The sequence below is a fragment of the Rattus norvegicus genome, chromosome 5 (genome assembly GCF_021556685.1).
Source record: "Rattus norvegicus strain SHRSP/BbbUtx chromosome 5, alternate assembly SHRSP_T2T, whole genome shotgun sequence".
In the NCBI taxonomy this organism is placed as follows: Eukaryota; Metazoa; Chordata; class Mammalia; order Rodentia; family Muridae; genus Rattus; species Rattus norvegicus.
In genome coordinates, this window is record NC_141538.1 from 143,987,039 (window position 1) to 144,001,283 (window position 14,245).

Below are 14,245 nucleotides of genomic sequence, written 5' to 3' on the forward strand. Positions count from 1 at the left end.
ACACACACACACACACACACACACACACACACACACACACACACACACACATCTGACTCAGGAGGCCTAGGGTGGAAGCATGATGGGCCTTCTGAGCCGAGAATATAGAAGTAGAGTGCTTGGGTATCCATGCGCAAAACTCTGGGGTCAATCCCAGCACAGCAAAGCAATTGTATAGTGGTGCACACCTGTAATCTGAGCATTCGGGGGTTGAAGCCAGAAGATCAGAAGCTCAAGGTCATCCCCAGCTACATGGCCAGCCTGAGCTACCTGAGAGAGAGGGAGAGGCAGAGAGAAGATGGAAAATGAGAGAGAGAAGAGGGAGGAGGGTGGAGGAAGAATTGGAGAGAGAGGGAGTGAAGAAGAGCAAGGGAGGGAGGGAGGAAGAGGAGGAGGAGAGAGAGAATTGGAGAGAGGGAGTGAAGAAGAGCAAGGGAGGGAGGGAGAGAGAGAATTGGAGAGAGAGGGAGTGAAGAGGGAGAAGGGGTGGAGGAAGAATTGGAGAGAGAGGGAATGAGGAAGAGCGAGGGAGGGAGGGAGAGAGAGAAAGGGGGGATTTTAACAAGTTCCCAGATGCTGCTGGGGCTTCGGCTGGGGATGCTTTGAGAAGTGGTCCTCTAATTACCCCTTGGAAGCATCAGGCTTTGGGAACTGTGCGGGTGTATCCATTGGCTTATTAATCAGCTGCCCTCTGCCAGTCTGGAAGCCTGAGTGTTTCCCTTTACTCTGGGCTCTGTTTCTTCATCCCTGAGCCCTTGCCTCTTTGGAAACTCGAAGAAATGGACTGAGCCCCAACGGGGCCTGAGGAAATAAAGGAAGAAATTAGAGTGGAAAATGCCTTTATCCCATGGGTGCTCACGTCCCAGCACTTTCTGCCAGCTCCCTGTGTCTCTCCTGAGGCCGGAGGCAGCCACATACCGAAAAGAAAAGGGGAAAGAGGGGCTTTCCTTCCCTTGCACTCAGCTATCGCCAGTGGAAGCTGGTCCCACCATTTGCTGGGGAGGGTACAGTGTAGACTGAGCTCAAGGGGAAATAAAAGGTTGTCAGAGGTGTCAGGCACTTGTTGGAATCTCATGAGTGTGAGTCAGTCTGACAGGATGCACACGCATGTATGACTGACTGTGTGTAGATGGCACATGTTAATGAGCATTTTGCCCCTGCACATGTGACATGGATGAGAGTCTGCCTATATGTGCATATGTAGATCTGTGCTTGGATGTGAATGTTTTCGTGTGTGTGTGTGTGTGTGTGTGTGTGTGTGTGTGTGTGTGCACATGCACCCTCACTGCTTGCTTGCTCACTCCCTGTCCTCGGGCCACAGCCCAGCCCTTTGACTACTGGAGCATCTCATGCATTAGGCATGAGCCAGTCTCTAAGCAGGGCTCCCGATCAAAGGGAAGAGGCATAAATAAGCCCGGTGCAGGCTCATCTCGGCTGATTGGAGGCCCCGCCTCCCTCCATGCAGAGATGCTCAGATTGCCTTCTCACAGCCCAGTCCCAGCTCCCCACTGAGCCCCAGTCCTCAGCATCAAGCAGCCACTGCACAGCCACCCTCCTCCCCTGCAGTAAGGAGGGCAGAGGAGGGACACCGAATCTGCTACCCAGCCAGGACTATGGGGCTCAAAGGCTCATTTGCCAGAAACAGCAACAGAGTGACCCCAGGCTGGACCAGCCCCACTTCCATTCTCCCCGACCCCTTAATACTTCTCTGCAGTCAGCCACATTGTCCCAGGCGTGTGCCCATACTTCGCCTGTTTCTCTGCCATCCTCCTAACAGCCCTAGAAAACAGGTGAGTATTACCGCCTCATGTTACACACAGTGGAAGCAAGGCTCTGGGAGGCTAATTGACTCGCCTAACAGCAAATAAAAAAAAGTCAGAGCTAGGATTTGAACCACACCTGACTGGGAAAAAGCCTCTACCTTTTGTCCTTCTTATCAGTTTCCTGCCATGGAGCTGTGGTGGGTTGGGCCATGTCCACAACCCAGCACAGTCCTGGCACACTGGCCACACAGAGAACTAATAAAGTTTTTGAGTGTCTGGTGCTGTGGAAGGGACAAGATTGAAAGGTGGTAAAGCCAGGAGGAGCCGGTGCAGGAGGTAAGCAGTAGTAAGCACAGATAACAAGCAGGCAGTGCTCCCCACATACCCCAAGTTTAAAACAAGATCATTTATTTCTGTGGTTAGCACGTGCCTGGTTAGGCGCTACATGTACATAGAACTAAAGAGTGATGGCTCAGTCAGTAAAGATCTTGCCACGTAAACATGAAGACTTGAGTTCAAATCCCCAGCACCTATGTAAAAGCCAGGCATGTTGGCACCTAGCAAACACTGGGTGTGGGGGTAGATAGAGGAAGGCCTCTGTTCCTCTCTGGCCAGAATGCCCAGGCGAATCAGTAAAGCTTCAATGATAGACCCTGTCTCAAGAGATAAAGAACAAGTGAGAAATATACCAGATATTGGCCTCTGGTTTTCATATGCATGGGTACACACACACACAAATGTGTAGACACACACCCCAAATAAGTAAACGAAGCTCCCATGGATAAGAGTAGACCATAATCAAGGGAACAGCACGAAGCAGGACATCAGGGCCCCGAGCCCCTTGAGCTCAGCCAGCTGCTTGCAGGATGCTGGGTGTCTAGAATCTGCCCCTTGGCTCCGAAGGAGGTTTGCCGGGAGAATTGTCAGGGAGCAACAGACATCACAAACAGCGTCTCCTGTGCTGTCCTCCCTTCCGTCTTGGAAGATAAAAATTAATTAGGAGATGAAAAAGGAGGCCTTTGAAAGCACTGTTTGGCTGTAAAAATATGTAGGCAAAAATGTAAAGGAGGGTGTGGGGGAGGTGAGCTCTTGGCAGGGGAGCTGGGCAGCTTTGAAGGAAGAGAATGTTGGAAGGGATTCTGCTGGGATTGTGGCCTCTTTGAGTGGTGGAGCTGGGCGCTCTGCACAGTGGGTCTGCTGGGGAGGGGTAGTGGGGGAGCATGGGAGTCTGAATCCTCAAAAGCAGGGCTCCTCCTCCTCCCTGCCAGTGGCTGATCCCCCCCCTTATATGCCTCAACTGCAGCATCTTACCTGGAAGGGACATGGAGAGGCTGCCCTGCACACCCTAGGTGCCAGCTGAAGAGTGGATATCTCCCCAAGCTGGAGGGCTCAGGAGGCTACCCACACCTCATCCCCCAGTATCTTCAGCCCGCTCTCTGCTGCTGCCCTCCTTCCCTTCACAGCCCTAGATCTAGTTTACAGCAGAAGCAGGGCGGGAAAGCCAGGCAGTCGCCAGTACGGTCTAGCCCGATGCAATCAAGCACCATGCTTTCAAGTCAGAGCAACCAGGATGTGTCCTGGGTGGTGTCTCCGATAGGTGTCTCTGAGCAAGTTGTTTCACTGCTTCAACCCCCAAGTTGCTCACCTAGACAAAGTAGATACTGGTTCCTACCTGTGACCATTTACCAGGAGTCAGTGAGCTCCTAGGCCTTCAGCGAGCATCAGGGCCAGGGAATATCTTGTCCCCAGTTCCGCCTCCTGAGGCAGATGACTCAAGCAGAAAGCACCTTTGACACCTGGATTCTCCTTTCTCCAGGGTCTCTGAGTTTTGTGGTAGAATGTTTGCCTCTTATCCGACCATGTGCAGGACCATTCACACAGAGAGAGCTGAGGAGACAGGGAGTCAGGTCTTAGAAGGATTCTTTCACTGGGGATGCAGAAGCAGGTGAATTTCTATGAGTTCTGGGCTAGCCTGGTCTACACAGAGTTCCAGGTCAGCGAGGGCTACATTGTGAGACCCTGACTCCAAAACAAAAGAAAGGATTCTAGGAGATTGCAGAAAGGAAGGAGCAGGTACAGCCAAGGTTCAAGGATGGTAAGGAAGTCCCTGAAAATGCCTAAGCTTCAGAAGACTTCCCTGGACCTCAGTTTCACCTTCTGTAAACTGGGTATAAATGATGTCCTCAATGCCACAGAGTTCCTGAGATGATTAACAAGGGGATTCCTCGACACAGCTTAGAGGGCTTTCTGTTCTATAGGACACATCTCATGACATTGAATAAATAGTCTTACTATTTACTAACACAACTGGTGGCGCAGGCCCATCCACCTCAGAGACATGATTCTGAGGCCACCCTTTGCTTGCTTTGATGTAGAAAAAAAATTTTAAGCCGGTTGTCAGCATTTTGGAATCTTGAGACTTTTGCATTGGAAATATTCACAACTCCAGTCTCTTGAACATGTGAACGATCTGGCATCTTCAAGTTGGCACTCCTGCAGAACCGCTCCTGGAACACAGAGGCGATGGCTGGCTCTGGCTTCCAGTCTCGCCCAGACTCAAACCATCTCCCGTGCTAGGGCTGGCCTGTCAGCACTTGAGGTTCCGATCCATGTGTGCGTGTATGTGCATGTGTGCACACGCGTGTGTGCATGTGTGTGTGCTTGTGTTTGTGTATGTGTGTACACATGTGCATGTGTGTGTGTGTGTTTATGGATGTGTGTGCTTGTTTTGAGTGTGTGTGTCTGTGTGAGTGTGAGTGTACGTATGTGTGCATGTGAGTGTGTCTATGTGAGTGAGCTTATGTGGCCCTTGAGTTCAAGGGCATGAATCTTATGTGCATATGTGTGCAGGCACAGCACAGGCATCCTTCCTAAGGCTCCATTGTTTGGAGATCGAATTTCTTGCTAGCCTGGACCTTGCCACATAGGCTAGGCTGGGGCCAGTGAGCCCCAGGGATCCGCCTGTTTGATTCCCTAGCATTGGACTATAAGCCATGTGTCACCATACCTGAATTTTTTTTATGTGGGCTCTGGGCATCAAACTCAGGTCCTTTACCAACTGAGCCACCTCCTCCTCCATTTTGTGTCACTTATTTTCCGTAACTGTTCTGCACTATGAAGATTATTTCCTCTTTCTAAGTAGGAAAACTAGGCTTTAAGGAGAATTGAGGAGCCTTGAGGAATAATAATTCCAGCCACATAGAGAGCCTTAGGGTCAGAACTTTGTGCTCATTGCAGCCCTTCCTTTGCTGAGTTTGATGACAGGCAGGTGCAATAGCATCCTTAAAGGCCCCATTTTACAGACATGGAAGGGTGAGGCCCAGAGATGTGGTTGGCACAAAGAGCTGGCATTTGAAGACAAGCTAGTGTGACACTGGGGTCCATGCAGTAGAGCTGACCCCTTTGTGATCTTCCACCCACACCTGCAGTCCTCATCTCTAGGTCCCCTCTGAAGAAAAAGCCACAGCTCCTCTTAGGACTATAATAGCAGGGGCAGGGCATTCAGAGAGGCCTCCTGGTGCCCACAGAAATAAACCAGGAGAAGTGATTAACTGCTCCAGGACATGGCTCTGGTGGGGCCAAAGACTCCCCATCCTGGGACAGGCAAGCTAATTAATCTAAGAAAAGGTCTCTTCTTCAGAATGGAAAATACCCAGAGTCTCGCCTGGAATCACACTGCAGCTGCCTCTCTACACACATTCTCTGAGACTTGGTTGCGTTCAAAGCTGATAGATACGTGTTTATATATGCACATATAGCCCCATATACATTCTCTTGTACAGAAATGTTAAATTCTCAAGATTAAGTGTCTTCAGTTGGAGAAAATCAATTCACTTCTTTGAGGAGGCTGAAATGGGAGAGTCGTGAGCCTGGAACTTCCTTTCTTGCCAATTTTTCCTGATAAAAAAAAACGCATCTTCATCCTGGCAGATTGCCCTGTGTTGGCTGCTCCAAACGATTCCATTAATTGATTTAGGTGACTGGCTCTGCAGTAATCCTTATTAAGGCTCCCACCAGAGCCAGAACAGACAGATGACTCTGGGGCCATCGCATGTGGGACTCCACTCCCCAAGGAGGTGACGGCAGTGGTGATGGGGGCCCACAGAGATGAGAGGAGCTTTGCTTCTTTCTACGGTGGACATGTCATCAGGGGGGTCAGGGTTGTGCTCCAGAATCACTGAACTGTCCCAGGAGACTGTGGGCACGTGTATTTGACCATGGGACCCAGGGTCTGGGTCAAGAACAGCTAAGGGAAGCAGGTTGTAGAATTTCTGTGACAAAAAGCCAAAAACAGAACCCTGAAACTGGAAGGTGGAATTCTTGAAGGGCATTGTCACAGCAGGCTCCTTCCTGGTGTCATCTCCTGTCTTAACTGTCCCACGCTCTCCCATGTCCTTCCTTGTTCATCTATCCGCCTCAGTACATCCTCCAGACTCAACTGAGCTCCCTGCCTTGGACTACGATCTAAAGAAGTATGTCTGTTGGCCTCCCCAGGGGCTGTGGATAGGAGGGAAGGGAGAGTAGACAGTGGGGTTGGCACAGATCGGTGTTCTGACCACACTCTCAGGCACAGGAGTATGGCAGGCTCACAGAAAGGGCCACTGGTCACATTTGCCAAGACTAAGAAGCTCTAGATGACTAGTTTCATGGGGCAGCAAGTGGACATGCTGGGTGTAAGGTGGGGAGAGAGGATGGGTAGCTGATGGCTCGGTGAGGAAGAGGATGAGTAGATGGACACGTGTAAAAGGAACAGGCAAATAGAGGTGACAAGTTAGATGAGGAGTCAGAGCTCAATATCTAGTATGTGGACAGTGTCGGGGAGGGGAAATGAGCAGATGGCCCAGAAGAAGAGGAAAGGGATGGATATGTGTATGAGTGGATTAGCGGACTGGCTGGACTGATGCAGGCATGGTGGGGGCATGAGACTATTGGATGCATGTGTACGTGCATGGATTAACAGTGGATGAAATAACAGGTAAAAGCCTTAGGAGGTAAAAGAGAGTCTGGATGCCTCATTCAACCCTGGTTCCCACCTCTGTAGAAAACAGTTTGGGGAGCAGGAGGCAGGAACGGGAGGCAGCTGAGGAGCGGGAGTCTTTGAAAGGAGAAAAGCAGTCAGGTCGGAACAACCAGCATGCACGTGGATCTGAGGAGCGCGTGTCTGGCCAAGTGGGGATGGTTGGTTGGACTTGAATGATTTGGCTACAGGATGGACGTTTGTGGTTATCTATACACACAGCTCTATCAGGAACGGTGCAGCTCTTGGGAACATGCGTGTAAGAGGGTATTAGTTATACTGCTTACCAAATTACCCCAAACTTCACATCTTAAAACAACATCTGTCACTTGGCAGCTCGGTGGCCAGGAATCCAGTGGAGTTTTGAGAGCCCTCTGGCCCGAGGTTCCACACGGGGCTGTGATCCAGCCGTCAGCAAAGGCTGCAGTCATTCGAGGCATGGCCTCTAAGCCCATGGCATGAGTGCATGCTCAGTTCCCCTCTGGTCGCTGGACTGAGCAAGAGAAGTACTGTGTACTGAGTTGAGATGCCGTCCTCTGTCGCTTGCATGGGGATCTCTTAATCGATTCTGTGTGACAGTACTGTCACCACCACCTGGGAGAAGAGCTGAGGAGATGAAGACAAAGTCTTGTCACTCAGGGGTGCCACTCCACCCCTACCAGAGAGTGATCGAAAGCAGGCCAAGAGGTCTAGCCCACGCTCAGGAGGAGAATGAACAAGGGTGTGACCCCCGGGAGACAGGAGTCGTTAGAAACTGGGCAGTGCTAAGGAAGGCGCGTGCCAAGCAGGAAGAGGGGCCGGAGAAGCTGCCAGAGGAGAATCTGCATATCAGAAATTATCTGGAAAATGAGAAACATCTGGAGCCTCAGAAAAAACCAGAGATGAGAATCCTCTCTGAGGGGAGAGGTGTTAACAGGGGAGCACTTGGGGAGGAGCTGAGGTGGAAAGAAGACTGGAAGTTGGCCAGTTGCAGAGTTGGGTGAAGGCAGGTGGCTGTGGGGGTGGGGCAGCTGAGAGAGAACAGGAATGGTTGCAGCGAAGAAAGGTTGGGTGAAGCCTAGAGATCTGGTGCATCAGAACCCTTTGTGCACTGGCTTTGAGGCACGTGAGTTTGCAGGCAGGGAGCAACGACTTTGTGAAAGATTCCATGCTCTGTAGTACTCAGTGGTTCAATGCTGCTCTGATAGTCATTCCTATCTGTGGCCTCCTTCCCTGGGGCGTGCTGTAGACTTTGACCGCCAGTTTCAGGGCGCCCATCCCTTCCAGAGCCCAGAAGCACCCAGAGAGGAGAAAGTATATATTCCTCTCGGGCTCCCTGCCCGCTCTGGCAGCCATGGCCTGATCCCCTACCCTTCCCCCAGGCCTGTGCCAGCCTGTGGGAGGGCACCCATCTTGTCACGTGTACCAGAGCTGGGCTGGGTGCCAATCAGACAGGCTGACATCACAGAAAGCCACAGCCAGACTTGGAAACAGCCGATACAATGGGGCTCTCAGAGCCACCTCTTCCCCTGGGACTAAGGCAGGGCTGGTGTCTATTGAGACCAGGCAGCTGGCATACATCAAGTTCCCAGGAAGGTTTGTGCACAACCAGACAGCAGGTACACTTATGCACACCCCTCTCTCCTCTCTCCTGGTCCCAAGGACCTTCCTGAATCTTCCCAGAGCAGACACTGCAACCCACCCACCAGGCTGCTACCCCGCCTGTGGTCTCAGGCATGAAGCCAGCACAGGGATCTGCAGGCCACTACTCCCAGGAACCTGCCTTTTTCTCTGCTAGCAGCTCCCACTGCGTCTCTCTCAGTACTAAGAACAGACCAGAACCATGCTTCAGTCCTCTCCTGACACAGAGTGCAAAAAAAAAAAAAAAAAAAAAAAAAGCTGGAGGGCCAGCTTTGCCTGAAGTAACATGGGGAATCAAAATCCACTGAGCTTAACCTTCACGTGTGCCCCCTAGTGGTTACTTGGATGCAATGCAGCTGTATGGGTAGGCACAGGGATTGTCTCCAGAGGGTCTGGATTTGAAACACGGCTCTACCATTTCAACTCTGGATAGCCTTGGGTGAATTACTTAACAGTGTCTCAGCTTCCCCATCTGCAAAATGGGACTAATAACACGTGCTTCATGTGATCCCGGCGATCGATCGATGAGTTCATACAGATAAGGCCCTTAGAACAAGGTCTCTGCTTGTTAATTCCCTGACAGATGTTGGAGAAAACTCATGTTGAAGAAGTCAGTCTGAGAACAGAGACTGTAGCTAGGTTGGCAGAATGTCCGCCTCGTATACATGAAGCGCTGTTCAATCCCCAGCACCACACGAACCAGATGTGGTGGCACGCACCTCTAATCCCAGCACTTGGAAAGCAGAGGCAGGGGGATCAAAAGTTTAAAGGCACCCTCAGCTACCTAAGGTGTGTGAGGCCAGCCTGGGCTAGCCTCAAACCTGTCTCAAAGTTTAATTAATTAGTTCCAAAGGGCTACTAGGAAGGAAGCCAGAGTCTGAACCCCAGCTTTAGTGCCTTGCAACTGTGCCCAGCACCACCTCACCTCTATACCCATGCAATGGTGGTGCTCCCCCACCCTACAGAATACACCCAGAGTTGGATGGCAGGAGCCATGCTGAGTGACCAAAGGGAGTGGAGCATGGGGGAGGGGCTCCATTACTCTTGGTTTAAATGTTCCCCTCTCTCGCCACCCAGAAATCCAAGATCTCCACCTTTGAGAAGATGTGGGCCTTCATGAGCAGCAAGCCCTCGGCTCTGGTGAAGAACAATGAGGAGGGCATCCAGCGGACACTCACAGCTGACTACGCTCTGCTCATGGAGTCCACGACCATAGAGTACATCACACAAAGGAACTGCAATCTCACCCAGATCGGCGGCCTCATCGATTCCAAGGGCTACGGCATCGGCACGCCCATGGGTGAGCGAGCTGGGCGAGGGGAGAGGGCTGCACTGCAGACACAGGATCTTGAGCCCCTCCACCCTCTGCTTACAATGGCTCCCCAGAGTGGTGTCACTGAACTTGGGAAGGTGATGTTTCCTCAGCCAGGAGCAGAGGGATAGAGACACAACCCTGGCATGATCAGGCCTGGCCTTGAGGACAGAGACAGCCTAGCCTTCCCTTGCCCTCTCCCTGTTGATGCAACACACACACACACACACACACACACACACACACACACACACACACACACACAGGCCTCCCCACCAAAATACCTTACCTGGACGTGGACAGGGGGCCTTATAGAAAGGAATCCCCTTTTTAAGCTTCAGAGGCAACTCTGGTAAACCGCCCCCCACTGACCGCCCCTCCCCCTCCACAGGCTCCCCCTACAGGGACAAAATCACCATCGCCATTCTGCAGCTGCAGGAGGAGGACAAGCTGCACATCATGAAGGAGAAGTGGTGGCGAGGCAGCGGGTGCCCCGAGGAGGAGAACAAGGAGGCCAGCGCACTGGGCATCCAGAAGATTGGCGGCATCTTCATCGTCCTGGCTGCCGGCTTAGTCCTGTCCGTGTTGGTGGCAGTGGGCGAGTTTATATACAAACTCCGCAAGACAGCGGAACGGGAGCAGGTGAGGCCCTGGAGGAGGCTGCGTTGGACAGGGAAGGAAGGCAAGGACAAGACTAAGCTGGTTTCGTCCTCCTGAGGGCATGCACTCCGACTGTCTCATCTCACCATCCTGTCCACCCCCCTGCATCCAGTCCACCAGGATCCAGCCAGCTCTCCTCTGTCCTGACAGCGCATGTTTTCCCATCAGCCCCTACTCCACTCCGACCCAGGCCAGTGTGCAGCCCAAGCTATGCCCCAGCCTCCACACTGCTGACACACCTTTTCTGTCAATCCAACCTGGAGGTGGAAGGAGCCTAATTCCATGCCTTCTATCCACGTGGCCTCCTAAGCCTCTATCGTTTCTCTCTACATTGGCTGCCCCCGCCCCCCGCTACCCCCAGGCTGACTCCCAGCCTACGGTGCCTCCTGCCTGCCACGGTTCTCTACCACCATCTCTGAGCTCCAGAGCAGCCAGTCCCCTGTTTCAAACTTAATTCAAACCATGTCAGCTCCCCTCTTAAAAACCCCCAGGGTAATTGTTGAAGCTGGGTGACAGAGGCCCAGGAGTTCATTATATTGTACAGTCTGCTTTTGCATATATTGAGAAATTTCCATAATGAAAAGTTTTAAAAAAGCAAAGTTCTGAGGGATGGCCCAAGTGTGCAAACAGTAAAGCTAGCCTTTCCCTGCCTGATTAATTCAAGCGTGGTCGGTTGGGGCAGGAGCCCCGGGTCCCGTGGCAAATTAGAAGCATGGAGAGAGAGTTTTAAGTGCTAATACCCTGGCCTCGCTCCCAGAGAGTCTGTTTTAATTGGCCCATGGTAGAGCCTAACTCTAGAGTTTGAAGAAGGCCCACGGGGTGATTTAAACGTGCACCTGAGCCAAGAGCCTTTGGGTTAGGGAGTCGCCTCTCCCGGCAGAAGTTCAAAAGCATCCCAGCCCAGTGTGGCTGCCGCTGGGTCACAGGCAGAGGGCTCATTACAATCAGTGCCTGATAGATCCATCAAAATGGACTGGAGTTGTTTAACAACCAGCAAGGCTAAGTCAACCAAGAGAAGGGAGAGACAGCTCTGGCTATGTGAGTTAGCCACCGCCTAAGGGGAGCTTGAAAAGGTACAATCCCAGAAGGCCACTCCAGGGGAAACTGAGTCTCTGAAACCGGCTCTGCGGCTGACTAGCTGTTGTCTGAAGTGGCCAAGGATATGGGTTGTTTAATTCGCAAGGATGTTTGTTTAGGTATGAACCACAACATAAAAGACTGGGTAAATGCCTAAATGTCCAACGGGGAACAGTTAAAACTTAGGATACGTTGAGAAAGAGCAGTTGCCAGAGTCTTTAGGAATCCCTGTTAAGACTGAACCGAATTCTAAATTACAGGCTCTTTCCCATCCCTCTCCCTCACCTCGTCTCACACGACTCCTTTTGAGTCCATGACATACCCGGCATGTTTCTGCCTCAGGACCTTTGCACATGTCGGTTCACCTACCTGGGCCTGAACTACACCATATTCTTAGCTGCATCTGGCATGTAGATTTTAACTCATATCACCTCCTTAAATAGCCTTTTCTCATCCCCACTCGTCTCTTCCACATCATGACTGTAACCTTTTCTTCTTTAATTTCATGTTCATTGGTGTTTCGCCTGCATTTATGTCTGTGTGGGGGTATCGGGTCCCCTAGAAATGGATTTACAGACAGTTGTGAGCTGACTTACGGATGCTGGGAATTGGACCTGGGTCCTTGAAAGGGCAGCCAGTGTTCTCCAGCCCCATGGCTTTAGCCTCTTCATAATAGCCATGACTGGCTGGAGGATTTCCTTATGCACATGCTTGCTGTCTGTTCCCGTCCCATTGCTAGATGACAGTTCCCAGATCCTGGAGTCCTCACCTTCTTCGACACCACTCCCTGCCTCATGCCCAGCATGTAGCCTTGTATGTAGGAAACACAAAATGCAAAAAGGCAGGCTAAAGAGACCAGTGTCCTACATAGAGCAGGAAAGGGAGGGGGCTTGTCATCACTAACAAGAGGCCTCCATTCCCCTGGACCATAACCTACATACCCCATCGATGATGCTTCATAGCCTTACTGTCTGAGTTGGGCCATCATCCTGCCCCACTGGGCACCATCTCAGTCCAGGTGACCCCAGTAGTTGATCTTAGGAGCTATGGCCATTAAACCCCTGTGGGGATGCCACACTCCTACTGTCCCTCTGCTAGCTTCAGGAACCATGTTCAGAAAGCCCTCAAGTAGACCTATTCACCAGGCCCCCGCCTTAGACACAGGCTGAGCAGGAGACAGTAGTTGGAAGGCCCACCGGAACAGGTCACCCAAGGTGTGTCTCAAGGGCTTCTGCAGCCCCAATTCCAGGTCAGGCCTAGTGTAAGAGAGGTTGGATTCATGGGAGGAAAACCTTAGAGTCTAGTGGAATCCCCCAGCAGGCTCATAAGAGCTCCTTAGGCTCTGAGTGCAGGCCATTCAGGCTGCTGTGGACTTCTCTGTGAAGCACAAAGATGATACCATCTGCCCCTCCCCCTTAGTCTACAGAGGACTTCCCAGTCATCTTTCTGAGGCTCGAGATGTTGGGATGTAGGTGTAAAAAGGCGCGGGTGGCGTTGTGGTAGTATCAGGAGGAGGAGAGGATCTGTCTCACCCTACCTCTTGTCCCTCCGCAGCGCTCTTTCTGCAGCACAGTGGCCGACGAGATCCGCTTCTCCCTCACCTGCCAGCGGCGTCTCAAGCACAAGCCACAGCCTCCTATGATGGTCAAGACAGATGCGGTTATCAACATGCACACCTTTAATGACCGAAGGCTTCCAGGCAAGGACAGCATGAGCTGCAGCACCTCGCTAGCCCCTGTCTTCCCTTAGACTTGGGTCCAGCGGGGACTTCAGGCCCGGTCCACGCAGAGGAAGGCAAAGGAGACCCGAAAGGACATCCTCATCTCATGCTGGCCTTGGGGATGGAGCTGCTGCCCGCATCCGGCTGTGAACCATCAGCTCTTACCTACCGGGGAAACCCATGGGCCCTCAGCAGCTGCTTGGGCTTCATCTCCTCTTGTCTTTTTTGTGGCTTTCTGAAGCTGTGAAGGCCAGCGGAAGCACACGCCTCTCAGGCTGCACTCACCGACCATCTCCATAGCCAGCTACTTCGGCCAGGGCTCTGCAGAGGCCTCGGAACACCAGAGATAGCTCTTACACCTCCCTCCCTCCCCTCAAGTCCAGGCCTTCTAGCACGCACCCATGAGAGCAGAGACTCCAGCTCAGAACGCCTTGAGGGTGTTCTGAGGAGGCCACCAGTGGGAGCCCCAAGGCAGCCATCCATACCTGGACAGAAGCAAAGCTTCAGCCCTTAAGGGCTATTCACCTGGGTCTGCCCTCCCCAACGTGGCTTCGCCGACAGCAGCCCCTCGGCAACACGAAAAGAGGTGTGGGAAGGAGGGGGGTTGGCATGGGAGAAGGGGACACTCGGACGGAGACTGCCGTCTCAGATGCTTCGGGTCAGTGTCCCTGAGCCACGAGCGTTTAGAGAGTCCCCAGGAATGCGAACGAAAGTCGTAGTCACAGCGAATTCTCCACATCTGCACAGAGCAAAGAAGGTGCCCTCCTTCATAAGGAATGTCCGAAGACTCAGTTGACATTGGAAAGTCTGCAGAAGAAATGTGGGCTCCATGAAAACCCCACAGGCCCTTGAACCAATAGGACAACTTCTTTGCCAGCAATAGGGACCCTGGGTCCTCTACCATCTACTCATTGGTGATTTCCTGTCCCGGCCATTTGAGTTTGGCCTCCCTTTGTCATCTTGAAAAGAGAAGACCGGCCTCAGCTGAAATGTGAGCCAAGCCACAGCTCCTCAAAAGAGGAATTGCTGTCCCCACACCCACCCCCCACTGCACAGACTAACTTTGGGGTAGGTGG

General features: G+C 52.2%; 1 protein-coding gene across 2 annotated transcripts in view; it reads left to right on the plus strand.

Annotated features, from left to right (window-relative positions):
• Positions 1-13,901, plus strand: part of Grik3 (glutamate ionotropic receptor kainate type subunit 3) — a 217,505-nt gene extending 203,604 nt beyond the window's left edge. The window contains 3 exon segments of one of the 2 annotated variants that reach the window (NM_181373.3): positions 9,478-9,700; positions 10,104-10,394; positions 13,004-13,901. In NM_181373.3, the coding sequence (NP_852038.2) occupies positions 9,478-9,700; positions 10,104-10,394; positions 13,004-13,131 (642 nt within the window). In that variant the 3' untranslated portion in view covers positions 13,132-13,901. 2 annotated transcript variants of the gene reach the window in all.
• The last annotated feature ends 344 nt before the right edge of the window (positions 13,902-14,245 follow it).